The sequence below is a fragment of the Epinephelus moara genome, chromosome 6, assembly GCF_006386435.1.
Source record: "Epinephelus moara isolate mb chromosome 6, YSFRI_EMoa_1.0, whole genome shotgun sequence".
NCBI lineage: Eukaryota > Metazoa > Chordata > Actinopteri > Perciformes > Serranidae > Epinephelus > Epinephelus moara.
This window is the reverse complement of record NC_065511.1, coordinates 44718708-44732026: the sequence shown is the minus strand read 5'-3', so window position 1 is coordinate 44732026 and position 13319 is coordinate 44718708. Positions and strand designations below refer to the sequence as shown.

General features: G+C 49.0%; 1 protein-coding gene across 1 annotated transcript in view; it reads left to right on the top strand.

Annotated features, from left to right (window-relative positions):
- scap (SREBF chaperone) overlaps nt 1-13319 on the top strand; it is a 69018-nt gene that overhangs the window by 3162 nt on the left and 52537 nt on the right. The window contains 1 exon segment of the mRNA XM_050047896.1: nt 10339-10539. Within this exon segment, the coding sequence (XP_049903853.1) occupies nt 10418-10539 (122 nt within the window). The 5' untranslated portion in view covers nt 10339-10417.

Here is a 13319-nt window from a genome sequence, read left to right as displayed (position 1 = left end):
TATTCCTCACTATATGAAGTGACTGATAACAAGATCTGTATAATGGATTGTAAAGAAATTCGTCAGGTTTTTGTTTTGTAGACAATCAATCTGTATTTATAGCGTGATGGGATGACAGCACAATGATGTGTGTGGTATCATTGGAAAGCTCTGCTCCTGCACTTTCATGTGATATGGTTGGCATTTCTGTGCGAGCCTGCATTCGCGAGTAATCCATCCAAGACTAATGTGTGTGCAGAGCCGCATGAAAGCTCTGTTATACATCATTTTAGTGTAATTTTATAATTTTTTTTCGCTGTGAAAACATTGGACTACCGACAAGTGCTTGGTCTTGTCGGAAAGCTACAATTCTGCTGTTTCACGTGATATGCGTGGCTTCTTGCTATGACGCACGGTCGCGGAGAAAATCAATAGAGAACAACAGGTGTGAATTTGGACGCACTATGCGTCGTTCGGGCCCATAGGGTTAAGAATACTGAAAAATAAAAACAAAACATGTACAACATTAACAACTTATATTAAGAATTTTTTATTTTTTTTAAAAAAGTGCAAATGCAGCAGTCAACCAAACAGAATGAAATAACAACAGATTGTCTGTGGGCTACAGTCCACTTCCAAAAAAGTAACTATAAATAATAACGTAACGATAATGTGTGCTATACAGCGTATCCTCAGACCGCAACGGGTACTGTCCGATGGTTTATTTGTAGAGCCTATCAACATAAATCAAATAAATTGAAGCACAGCTCTACAGCATCCAGTACTAGGGCTCATCAAATAAGAAAAACAGAACAATAAATAACAAGGCATGAATGAAAATGGGCATATATAATCTTATCCTGAGAACGCAACGGGAAATACTGTTGGTTGGTTTATTTTTAGAGCCTACCATTAGTTTGAAAAGTTCACCCTCTCCAAGTCCCAACTGTTCTGTACGTCAGAACAGGCTACTCCTCATTGGAAATGAAATACAATCAAAGTATAATAATAACTATAGCAGCATCCTATGCTTCAAAACTAATTAAGGTTTTTTCGCCAGAAAAACCAGCATGTTTACTTTATCCAGCTGGAGCAGGGCACGTAGTGGATTGACAACTTTGGCCGCTGTGCTGAATATGCGCTCTGATGGAGAGCTCGTGGCACAAACGCACGGGTACTTTCAGGCAGTCCTTGACATCAGAGGAAAACACCTGGCTCCATCACATTTCCACCAGAGAAGGAGATCTTTGTCTCCCTGAATAACAGGCTCGCGACAACAGGCAGTTACCTCTGCTCCTGCTCAATCCTGTATGGTGCTGACTGGACCTGCCGCCGCATCGGCTTTTCTTTGAAGGAGATGGCCCAGAGTCATCTGGTTTTGGGTGGTTCGGGTTGCGAACTGTCATCTCCCAACAACAGTTAAGGGCAGTTATAAGAGAAACATTATAGCCTACTATTAGTTTTAAGTTGAAAACTCAACCACACATACATAGGTTCTGGACAAGCACTCATTATTTAGGCATTAAATAAATTATATTTAATATTATATCAGGCCCCTGAAATGAATGAAACTGATAGTGGTGCTATTTTTAAATATCGCGGGATACCTTATTACCATATTATCGCCCAACCCTACTGTGTGTGTGTGTGTGTGTGTGTGTGAGAGACGTGGTTGTCTCTGACGGACGTGGTTGTCTCTGATGGAGGTGCTTGTCTCTGATGGACGTTGTTGTCTCTGATGGAGGTGCTTGTCTCTGACGGACGTGCTTGTCTCTGACGGACGTGCTTGTCTCTGATGGACGTGCTTGTCTCTGGTGGACGTGGTTGTCTCTGATGGAGGTACTTGTCTCTGACGGACATGCTTGTCTCTGATGGACGTGCTTGTCTCTGATGGAGGTGCTTGTCTCTGGTGGACGTGCTTGTCTCTGATGGAGGTGCTTGTCTCTGATGGACGTGCTTGTCTCTGGTGGACGTGCTTGTCTCTGGTGGAGGTGCTTGTCTCTGATGGACGTGCTTGTCTCTGGTGGACGTGCTTGTCTCTGACGGACGTGCTTGTCTCTGATGGAGGTGCTTGTCTCTGGTGGACGTGCTTGTCTCTGATGGAGGTGCTTGTCTCTGGTGGACGGTGTTGTCTCTGGTGGACGGTGTTGTCTCTGATGGACGTGGTTGTCTCTGATGGACGTTGTTGTCTCTGATGGACATGCTTGTCTCTGATGGACGTGGTTGTCTCTGATGGAGGTGCTTGTCTCCGATGGAGGTGCTTGTCTCTGATGGACGTTGTTGTCTCCGATGGACGTTGTTGTCTCCGACGGACGTGGTTGTCTCTGACGGACGTGGTTTTCTCTGATGGACGTTGTTGTCTCTGATGGACATGGTTGTCTCTGATGGACGTGCTTGTCTTTGGTGGATGTGCTTGTCTCCGACGGACGTTGTTGTCTCCGACGGACGTGCTTGTCTCCTACGGACGTGCTTGTCTCTGTCGGACGTTGTTATCTCTGACGGACGTTGTTATCTCTGACGGACGTGCTTGTCTCTGACGGACGTGCTTGTCTCCGAAGGATGTGCTTGTCTCTGATGGATGTTGTTGTCTCTGATGGATGTTGTTGTCTTTGATGGACGTTGTTGTCTCTGATGTATGTGCTTGTCTCTGACGGACGTGGTTGTCTCTGATGGACGTGCTTGTCCCTGATGGACGTGGTTGTCTCCGAAAGGCGTGGTTGTTTCCGACGAACGTGGTTGTCTCCGACGGACGTGCTTGTCTCTGACGGACGTTGTTGTCTCTGATGGACGTTGTTGTCTCTGACTGACGTTGTTGTCTCTGATGGACGTGCTTGTCTTTGGTGGACGTGCTTGTCTCCGACGGACGTTGTTGTCTCTGACGGACGTGCTTGTCTCTGATGGACGTGCTTGTTTCCGATGGACGTTGTTGTCGCCAATGGAGGTGCTTGTCGCCGATGGACGTGCTTTTCTCTGACGGATGTGCTTGTCTCTGACGGATGTGCTTGTCTCTGATGGACGTGCTTGTCTTTGGTGGACGTGCTTGTCTCCGACGGACGTTGTTGTCTCTGATGGACGTGCTTGTCTCTGATGGACGTGCTTGTTTCCGATGGACGTTGTTGTCGCAGATGGAGGTGCTTGTCGCCGATGGACGTGCTTTTCTCTGACGGACGTGCTTGTCTCTGACGGATGTGCTTGTCTCTGATGGACGTGCTTGTCTTTGGTGGACGTTGTTGTCTCTGATGGACATGCTTGTCTCTGACGGACGTGCTTGTCTCTGACGGAGGTGCTTGTCTTTGGTGGACGTTGTTGTCTCTGATGGACGTGCTTGTCTCTGACGGATGTGCTTGTCTCTGACGGACATGCTTGTCTCCAATGGACGTGCTTGTCTCCGATGGAGGTTGTTGTCTCTGACGGACGTGGTTGTCTCTGATGAACGTGGTTGTCTCTGATGGACGTGGTTGTCTCCGACGGACATTGTTGTCTCCGATGGACGTGCTTGTCTTTGGTGGACGTTGTTGTCTCTGATGGACGTGCTTGTCTCTCACGGACGTGCTTGTCTCTGATGGACGTGCTTGTCTCTGATGGATGTGCTTGTCTTTGGCGGATGTGCTTGTCTCTGACGGACGTGCTTGTCTCCGACGGACGTGCTTGTCTCTGACGGACGTTGTTGTCTCCGACGGACGTGCTTGTCTCTGACGGACATGCTTGTCTCTGACGGACGTTGTTGTCTCCGACAGACGTTGTTGTCTCTGACGGACGTGCTTGTCTCTGATGGACGTGCTTGTTTCTGACGGACGTTGTTGTCGCCGATGGAGGTGCTTGTCTCTGATGGAGGTGCTTGTCTCCGATGGTCGTGCTTGTCTCCGATGGACATTGTTGTCTCTGACGGACGTGGTTTTCTCTGATGGACGTGCTTGTCTCTGATTGACATGGTTGTCTCTGATGGACGTGCTCGTCTTTGGTGGACGTGCTTGTCTCCGACGGACGTTGTTGTCTCCGATGGACGTGCTTGTCTTTGGTGGATGTTGTTGTCTCTGATGGACGTGCTTGTCTTTGGTGGACGTTGTTGTCTCTGACGGACGTGGTTGTCTCCGACGGACGTGGTTGTCTCTGATGGATGTTGTTGTCTCCGACAGACGTTGTTGTCTCTGACGGACGTGCTTGTCTTTGGTGGACGTTGTTGTCTCTGATGGACGTGCTTGTCTCTGACGGACGTGCTTGTCTCTGATGGACGTGCTTGTCTCCGACGGACGTTGTTGTCGCCGATGGAGGTGCTTGTCTCTGATGGAGGTGCTTGTCTCCGACGGACATGCTTGTCTCTGACGGACGTTGTTGTCTCCGACGGACGTTGTTGTCTCTGACGGACGTGCTTGTCTCTGATGGACGTGCTTGTTTCCGACGGACGTTGTTGTCGCCGATGGAGGTGCTTGTCTCTGATGGAGGTGCTTGTCTCCGATGGACGTGCTTGTCTCCGATGGACGTTGTTGTCTCTGACGGACGTGGTTTTCTCTGATGGACGTGGTTGTCTCTGACGGACATGCTTGTCTCCGATGGAGGTTGTTGTCTCTGACGGACGTGCTTGTCTCTGATGATCGTGCTTGTCTCTGATGATCGTGCTTGTCTCTGACGGACGTGGTTGTTTCCAACGGACGTGCTTGTCTCTGACGGACGTGCTTGTCTCTGACGGACGTGGTTGTTTCCGACGGACGTGGTTGTCTCTGATGGACGTGGTTGTCTCCGACGGACGTTGTCTCTGATGGACGTGCTTGTTTCTGATGGACGTGCTTGTCTTTGGTGGACGTTGTTGTCTCTGATGGACGTGCTTGTCTCTGATGGACGTGCTTGTCTCTGATGGACGTTGTTGTCTCTGATGGATGTGCTTGTCTCTGACGGACGTGGTTGTCTCCGAAAGGCGTGGTTGTTTCCGACGAACATGGTTGTCTCCGAAAGACGTGGTTGTCTCCGACGGACGTGCTTGTCTCTGACGGACGTTGTTGTCCCGACGGACGTGCTTGTCTCTGACGGACGTTGTTGTCTTTGACGGACGTTGTTGTCTCTGACTGACGTTGTTGTCTCTGATGGACGTGCTTGTCTTTTGTGGACGTCTGACTGACGTTGTTGTCTCTGATGGACGTGCTTGTCTTTTGTGGACGTGCTGGTTTCCGACGGACGTTGTTGTCTCTGACGGACGTGCTTGTCTCTGATGGACGTGCTTGTTTCCGATGGACGTTGTTGTCGCTGATGGAGGTGCTTGTCGCCGATGGATGTGCTTTTCTCTGACGGACGTGCTTGTCTCTGACGGATGTGCTTGTCTCTGATGGACGTGCTTGTCTTTGGTGGATGTGCTTGTCTCTGGTGGACGTTGTTGTCTCTGATGGACACGCTTGTCTCTGACGGACGTGCTTGTCTCTGACGGAGGTGCTTGTCTTTGGTGGACGTTGTTGTCTCTGATGGACGTGCTTGTCTCTGATGGACGTGCTTGTCTGTGATGGACGTGCTTTTCTCTGACGGACATGCTTGTCTGCGATGGACGTGCTTGTCTCCGATGGAGGTTGTTGTCTCTGACGGACGTGGTTGTCTCTGATGGACGTGGTTGTCTCCGACGGACGTTGTTGTCTCCGATGGACGTGCTTGTCTTTGGTGGACGTTGTTGTCTCTGATGGACGTGCTTGTCTTTGGTGGACTTTGTTGTCTCTGATGGACGTTGTTGTCTCTGACGGACGTGGTTGTTTCCGACGGACGTGGTTGTCTCTGATGGACGTGGTTGTCTCCGACGGACGTTGTTGTCTCCGATGGACGTGCTTGTCTTTGGTGGACGTTGTTGTCTCTGATGGACGTGCTTGTCTCTCACGGACGTGCTTGTCTCTGATGGACGTGCTTGTCTCTGATGGATGTGCTTGTCTTTGGCGGATGTGCTTGTCTCTGACGGACGTGGTTGTCTCCGATGGACGTGGTTGTCTCTGATGGACGTGCTTGTCTCTGACGGACGTGCTTGTCTCTGGACGTGCTTGTCTCCGATGGGCGTGCTTGTGTCCGATGGACGTGCTTGTCTCTGATGGACGTGCTTGTCTCCGATGGACGTGCTTGTCTCTGATGGTTACTGATTGACAGCAGTGGTTGTAAAAGGCTACAGTAACGTGTCCGTCCATGTGGACCGTGTCTGATCACAGGAACATGTCGTCCCATCGTCCCGCTGACAGGCTGTGGAGCCCTCACTTCTCTGATGGTGGAGTTCATATGTCATCTAAATGATACAGGAAGTTACTGATGATGTCACGGGTGTATGAACCCCGGAGAGGCCTTCAAGATCAGCATGTGAGAGAGTGTTGAGACGGGATGAGCTGTCCCACTGGAGATAGTCTCTGAGTCAAGGCCAAAACACACCGGCGCCGTATGACACGTGTCAAGACAGACGCCCCATTATTCTCTATGTACAAACCCACACTGGTGGCGTGTGGCGTTGCGACACTTCTCACTATTGTCCTATTTTCCAGCGTCGCCGTCCTTGGAAAAAAGCTTCTTTTTCAGAGAAATGCCTATTTTGTACTTCCCAGCTCCCGTAGTAGCAGCTAATAACATATAGATAACTACAATAAGCACCTCACATTGGTACCGTCGTTGTCTGGTTGTCGTGGTCGTTCTGCGTTGTGTGTTTTCTTACGGTTCCTGCGTCTTCTTCCTCGTCTTTTGTTCTAATTGCCGGTTGGCAACCAGCTAGTCACATTACCACCACCTGGCGGAGTGGAGTGTGCAGTAGAATTCTGGTTGGCGCGACGCTTTCTGTGTGTGTTGGGGTGGCACTTGACTCATGTCAGTGATGCCGCCATCATGTGACGCCGTCGGTGTGTTTTGGCCTTTACTGTATTGTTTCAGTCTGTCAGTAATGTTGGTTTGTGTCTGCAGAGACTCAGTTAGTGTGGGACACTGTGGGACAGACACAGTGAGACACTGAGGGACACTGTGAGACAGACACTGAGACAGTGTGAGACAGACACTGAGGGACACTGTGAGACAGACACTGAGACAGTGTGAGAAAGGAGGACTTAAACAGCCTGGAGGCAGCAGCAGCTCTCAGCCTGTGACAGGCGCTCATTTTCTGGATGTGAAGTTTTGGTTGCAACTGAGAGGTGGATGTCTCAGCATGCAGGACGGTCTGTTGACGGGTGAGGAGGGACGTGGTGGGGGGAGGACACAGGCCCTGAGCCCTGCTCGTTGAGTTTCCGATCAGCTCAATCCCGGATTAGTGGACTGACGGAGATGCTGCTGAGCCTCTGCCAAATCAGGTCTGGCTGCTACACTCATGTAACCCCAGAGGACACAGTGAGGTGGACACACAGCTGAGACATGGAGCTGTCCTCGGAGAGGACATGAGCAGAAGACTGTGTGTCAGGTGGACACTGCTGTCTTTATTTATAACAGCACATCGTCAGACTCCTCAGACAGAGTCCTCTCAAGGAATGTTTATGTCTGTCCCGGGGGGACGAGCTGAGCAGTCTCACACTGAGTCCTGGAGGGATCGTCACGGTAACCGCAAGACACCACTGAAGCTTCACAGAGCTGCTGCTGCTGCGTTCAGAGGACGCAGAGACACCAGCTGGTCTCCCATCAGCAGGTACAGTCTCTGTCCACAGCGTGGGGACGGTCATGGGACACAGCTGGGTCAGTGTTTGACATGTACGGACATTTCAAACTACCGTTTTTTTTCCCCCGTTAAAGGGTTTTTTGGGGAGTTTTTCCTGATCAGCTGTGAGGGTCCTAAGGACAGAGGGATGTCGTATGCTGTAAAGCCCTGTGAGGCAAATTGTGATTTGTGATATTGGGCTTTATAAATAAAATTGATTGATTGATTGAGAGTGCGTGTGTGTGTGTGTGTGTGTGTGTATATCTGTCACATGGCAGAGAGCAGAGCTGTGATTGGTCAGAGAGTCGACAGGTTCCCCTGAGCTCAGAGTGCTGATGGAGACATGTCACTGACATCAGAATCATTTTACTGCTTTAATCCAGGACCTTCTGAAACATGAACCAGATGAAAGGGTTAATCTCACCAACTGAGGGTTAACTGTAACTGTGGAGGTTCAGTAGTGTGCAGAGCCTCAGTTCACTACAGGAAACATCATGTAACCATCACAGGGCTTTAGGGATTTTGATAATTTAGGTGGTCGGGGGACAGACACCGTTTGTATAGAACTATGGCTGGGTAACTGCACTAGAAGCTCAGAGAAGCGTAAAGGACTGTGACTCTGAGTCCTGATCTCAACTCTGGGTTGTCAGGGTTTTGAATTACTAATAAACTTGGCCAGGTTTCTAGATATGAGAGCAGCTCCATCCAAAGTGGGATGATCTCTCCTAATAAGACCAGGTTTTCCCCAGAAAGTTTGCCAATTATTAACGAAACCCACATTGTTTGCTGGACACCACCTGGACAGCCAGCGATTAAATGATGACATGCGGCTAAACATGTCATCAGTGGTCAGATTTGGGAGGGGTCCAGAGAAAACTACGGAGTCCGACATAGTTTTTGCGTATTCACACACCGAGGCAATATTAATTTTAGTGACCTCCGATTGGTGTAACGGGGTGTCATTGCCATTACCGGAGGACCGCTAGCAGAGGCTATGCTATGTTACTCTGTTACTGCAGTACTCTCTGTACTCTCTACTTTAATACTTAGTTACTGCAATACTCTCTGTACTCTACTTTAATGCTCAGTTACTGCAGTACTGTCTGTACTCTCTATACTTTAATATTCAGTTACTGCAGTACTCTGTACTTTAATAATCAGTTACTGCATTTAACTTTAACTTTAATACTTAGTTTGATTTAACTTAAAATAACTTTAATACATGTTTGATTTAATGTAATAAAATAACTTTAATACTTAGTTTGATTTAATTTGATTAAATAACTTTAACACTTAGTTTGATTTAATTTGATTAAATAACTTTAATACTTAGTTTGATTTAATGTAATAAAATAACTTTAATACTTAGTTTGATTTAATGTATTAAAGTAACTTTAATACTTAGTTTGATTTAATTTGATTAAATAACTTTAATACTTAGTTTGATTTAATGTAATAAAATAACTTTAATACTTAGTTTGATTTGATGTAATAAAATAACTTTAATACTTAGTTTGATTTAATGTAATACAATAAGTGTAGGTCCTGTGGGTAACATCAGACTCCACCAGGCCGCGTGGCGTTCAGGTTCTTCATCCTCTTAATCCTCTCAATACATGTTATGAGTGTGTATGAATGGATGAATGGTTCCAGCTCTGCCCCCTGTGCATCCTGTCCAATCACAGCAGGCTGTTGTCAGGTGGTCTGACCAGGTGTGATGGATGAAACAGGTGAGGAATGTGTCCACGCCTTAAGTCTGCTGAACCAGCTCTCTATGTAACACCATGTGACCTTCAGTCATGTGACTGACAAGGAGTTCAGGACAGAGTGTCACCTGTCCTCTGCATGTCTGTCCTCTGTCTGTCTGTCTGTCTGTCTGTCTATCTGTCTGTCCTCTGTGTCTGTGTCTGTGTCTGTCCGTCTGTCTGTCCTCTGTCCATCTGTCTGTCCTCTGTCTATCTGTCTGTCTGTCTGTCTCCGTCTGTCCTCTGTCTGTCTGTCCTTGATCCTTGACATTGGAACAGTCCTTCTGCGGGTCTATGACATAGCGTCCTTCAAATTCGGCTGTTTGAGGATCTTTGCTTTTCATTGAGAAACACCCAGTGTCACAGAGTGATGTCATCAACATGTTTACATCATGATTTATTGTGATTATTAATGTTCATTTCTTTGTCTCTGTCTGTCTCTGTATCTGTCTCTGTGTTTGTCTCTGCGTGTCTCTGTGTGTCTCTGGGTCTGTGTTTGTCTCTGTCTGTCTCTGTGTCTGTGTCTCTGTCTGTCTCTGGGTCTGTGTGTGTCTCTGTGTCTGTCTCTGTCTCTGTCTGTGTGTCTGTGTCTGTGTCTGTGTCTGTCTGTCTCTGCGTCTGTCTCTGTCTCTGTCTCTGTCTCTGTCTCTGTGTCTGTGTCTGTCTGTCTCTGCGTCTGTCTCTGTGTGTCTCTGTGTGTGTCTGTGTCTCTGTATGTGTCTGTCTCTGTGTGTCTGTCTGTCTCTGGGTCTGTGTTTGTCTCTGTCTCTGTGTCTGTGTCTGTCTCTGTCTGCCTCTGTTTGTCTGTGTCTGTCTCTGTGTGTCTCTGTCTGTCTCTGTGTCTCTGTTTGTCTGTCTGTCTTTGTGTGTCTGTTTGTCTGTGTCTCTGTCTGTCTCTGTGTCTCTGTCTGTCTGTCTGTCTGTGTCTGTCTCTGTGTGTCTGTTTGTCTGTGTCTGTGTCTGTGTCTGTCTCTGTCTGTTTGTGTCCTGCAGGTCCCTGGATGCCCCGCTGCGAACCGTCCTCGGCCGCACGGTGCTTCCTAATGGCCGGGAGTTGACCCCGCCCACCAGGATGACGCTGCGTGAGCAGCTGAGAGAGAAGATCTCGGCGGCCTTCTACCGCCACGGGCTGCTGTGCGCCTCCTACCCAGTGCCCATCATCCTCTTCACCTCGGCCAGCATCCTCACCTGCTGGTAGGTCCTCTGTTCCATGTTTGGACAGATATGCCGTCTCTGTCAGTACTGTGTCTTTGTCCACACGACAGACTCTATTGTGGACAGACTCCACTGTGGACAGACTCTACCGTGGACAGACTCTACTGTGGACAGAGTCTACTGTGGACAGAGTCCACTGTGGACAGACAGGACTGACGGACCATACGCACGCACGCACGCACGCACGCACGCACGCACGCACACAGCTGTGTGCTGACAGGACGTCTGGTCGCAGGTCACTGAGTTGGTCTGATTCACTGCAAAACAATCTGACACACACACCTGCTGTGAGCCGTTGACCGCTGAACGCCACCTGCCGAAAGAGAAAGAAGAGCTCGACCACGGAGACGTTCCAGGCTGTGAGAATGGGAGGGGGAGGTGCGTGTCCACACTGACCCACCTGTCCTCACCTGTCCTCACCTGTCCTCACCTGCAACATGAAGCTGCCGGGGTCAGTGATCAGTGCTCTGACAAAAGGAACCATCCACAGCCTCCATCTCAGAACCTCAGACTCATTAACATCCGCAGCCTCCATCTCAGAACCTCAGGCTCGTTAACATCCGCAGCCTCCATCTCAGAACCTCAGACTCGTTAACATCCACAGCCTCCACCTTAGAGCCTCAGACACGTTAACATCCACAGCCTCCATCTCAGAACCTCAGACACGTTAACATCCACAGCCTCCATCTCCGAACCTCAGACTTGTTAACATCCACAGCCTCCATCTCAGAACCTCAGACACGTTAACATCCATAGCCTCCATCTCCGAACCTCAGACACGTTAACATCCACAGCCTCCTCCTTGGAGCCTCAGACACGTTAACATCCACAGCCTCCATCTCAGAACCTCAGACACATTAACATCCACAGCCTCCATTTCAGAACCTCAGACACGTTAACATCCACAGCCTCCATCTCAGAACCTCAGACTCGTTAACATCCACAGCCTCCATCTCAGAGCCTCAGACACATTAACATCCACAGCCTCCACCTTGGAGCCTCAGACACATTAACATCCACAGCCTCCACCTTATAGCCTCAGACACGTTAACATCCACAGCCTCCATCTCAGAACCTCAGACTTGTTAACATCCACAGCCTCCTCCTTAGAGCCTCAGACACGTTAACATCCACAGCCTCCATCTCAGAGCCTCAGAGATGTTAACATCCACAGCCTCCATCTCAGAACCTCAGACACGTTAACATCCACAGCCTCCATCTCAGAGCCTCAGACATATTAACATCCACAGCCTCCACCTTAGAGCCTCAGACACATTAACATCCACAGCCTCCATCTCAGAACCTCAGACACGTTAACATCCACAGCCTCCATCTCAGAACCTCAGACACGTTAACATCCGCAGCCTCCATCTCAGAACCTCAGACACGTTAACATCCGCAGCCTCCATCTCAGAACCGCTTCAGACTTGTTAACGTCCACAGCCTCCACCTTAGAACCTCAGACTCGTTAACATCCACAGCCTCCTCCTTGGAGCCTCAGACATGTTAACATCCGCAGCCTCCATCTCAGAACCTCTGACATTTTAACATCCACAGCCTCCATCTCAGAACCTCAGACTCGTTAACATCCACAGCCTCCACCTTAGAGCCTCAGACACGTTAACATCCACAGCCTTAGAGCCTCAGACATGTTAACATCCACAGCCTCCATCTCAGAACCTTAGACATGTTAACATCCACAGCTTCCACCTTCGAACCTCAGACTCGTTAACATCCACAGCCTCCATCTCAGAACCTCAGACATGTTAACATCCACAGCCTCCACCTTGGAGCCTCAGACACATTAATATCCACAGCCTCCATCTCAGAACCTCAGACACATTAACATCCACAGCCTCCACCTTGGAGCCTCAGACACATTAACATCCACAGCCTCCATCTCAGAACCTCAGACACATTAACATCCACAGCCTCCATCTTAGAACCTCAGACATGTTAACATCCACAGCCTCCATCTTAGAACATCAGATTCGTTAACATCCACAGCCTCCATCTCAGAACATCAGATTCATTAACATTCACAGCCTCCATCTTAGAATATCATCACACGAGCCTCAGACTCGTTACTGTTTCACTGGACACACAGCAGAGTTGTGTATCTGTGAAGATGACGTCCAGAGAACGTCAGGATGGACAGACTGCTTAGGTTCAGTCGCAGCTGTTACTGGACTTTGAGGCTCAGAGGTAAAGCGGGTCATCCACTAATCAGGTCGTGGGTTCGATCCCAGGCTCCTGCAGTCTGCATGTCAAAGTGTCCTGAGCAAGATACTGAACTCGAAACTGAGTGAGGTTAACCTGAGGGGCAGGTGACATCATGTATGTTAGCCACACCCACCTGTGAGTCAATGGATGAATGAGTGAATGTGTGTGTATGACTCGTAGTGTAAAAGCACTGTGATTGGTCAGAAGACAGGAAGTGTTCAGGTGCAGGTCATTGACTAACTGCTCTGGATGGCTCCTGATTGGAGGCTGAAAGACACCTGGGAAAAGGGGAGGGATCAGCTGGAGACAGGGAGGAGGGCACAGGTGGGTGCACAGGACACAGGACAGGAGAGGACAAGAGAGGACAGGACATATGCGATGACATGGATAAATGTCCCTGTGTCTGTCTTGCTGTCCTCATCAGAGGACAGACACCTGCAGCTTTACCGTGTCATTTAATGTTGGACAGGTGTGTGTGTGATAACTGTCCTCAGGTGTGTGTGTGTGTGTGTGTGTGTGTGTGTGTGTGTGTGTGT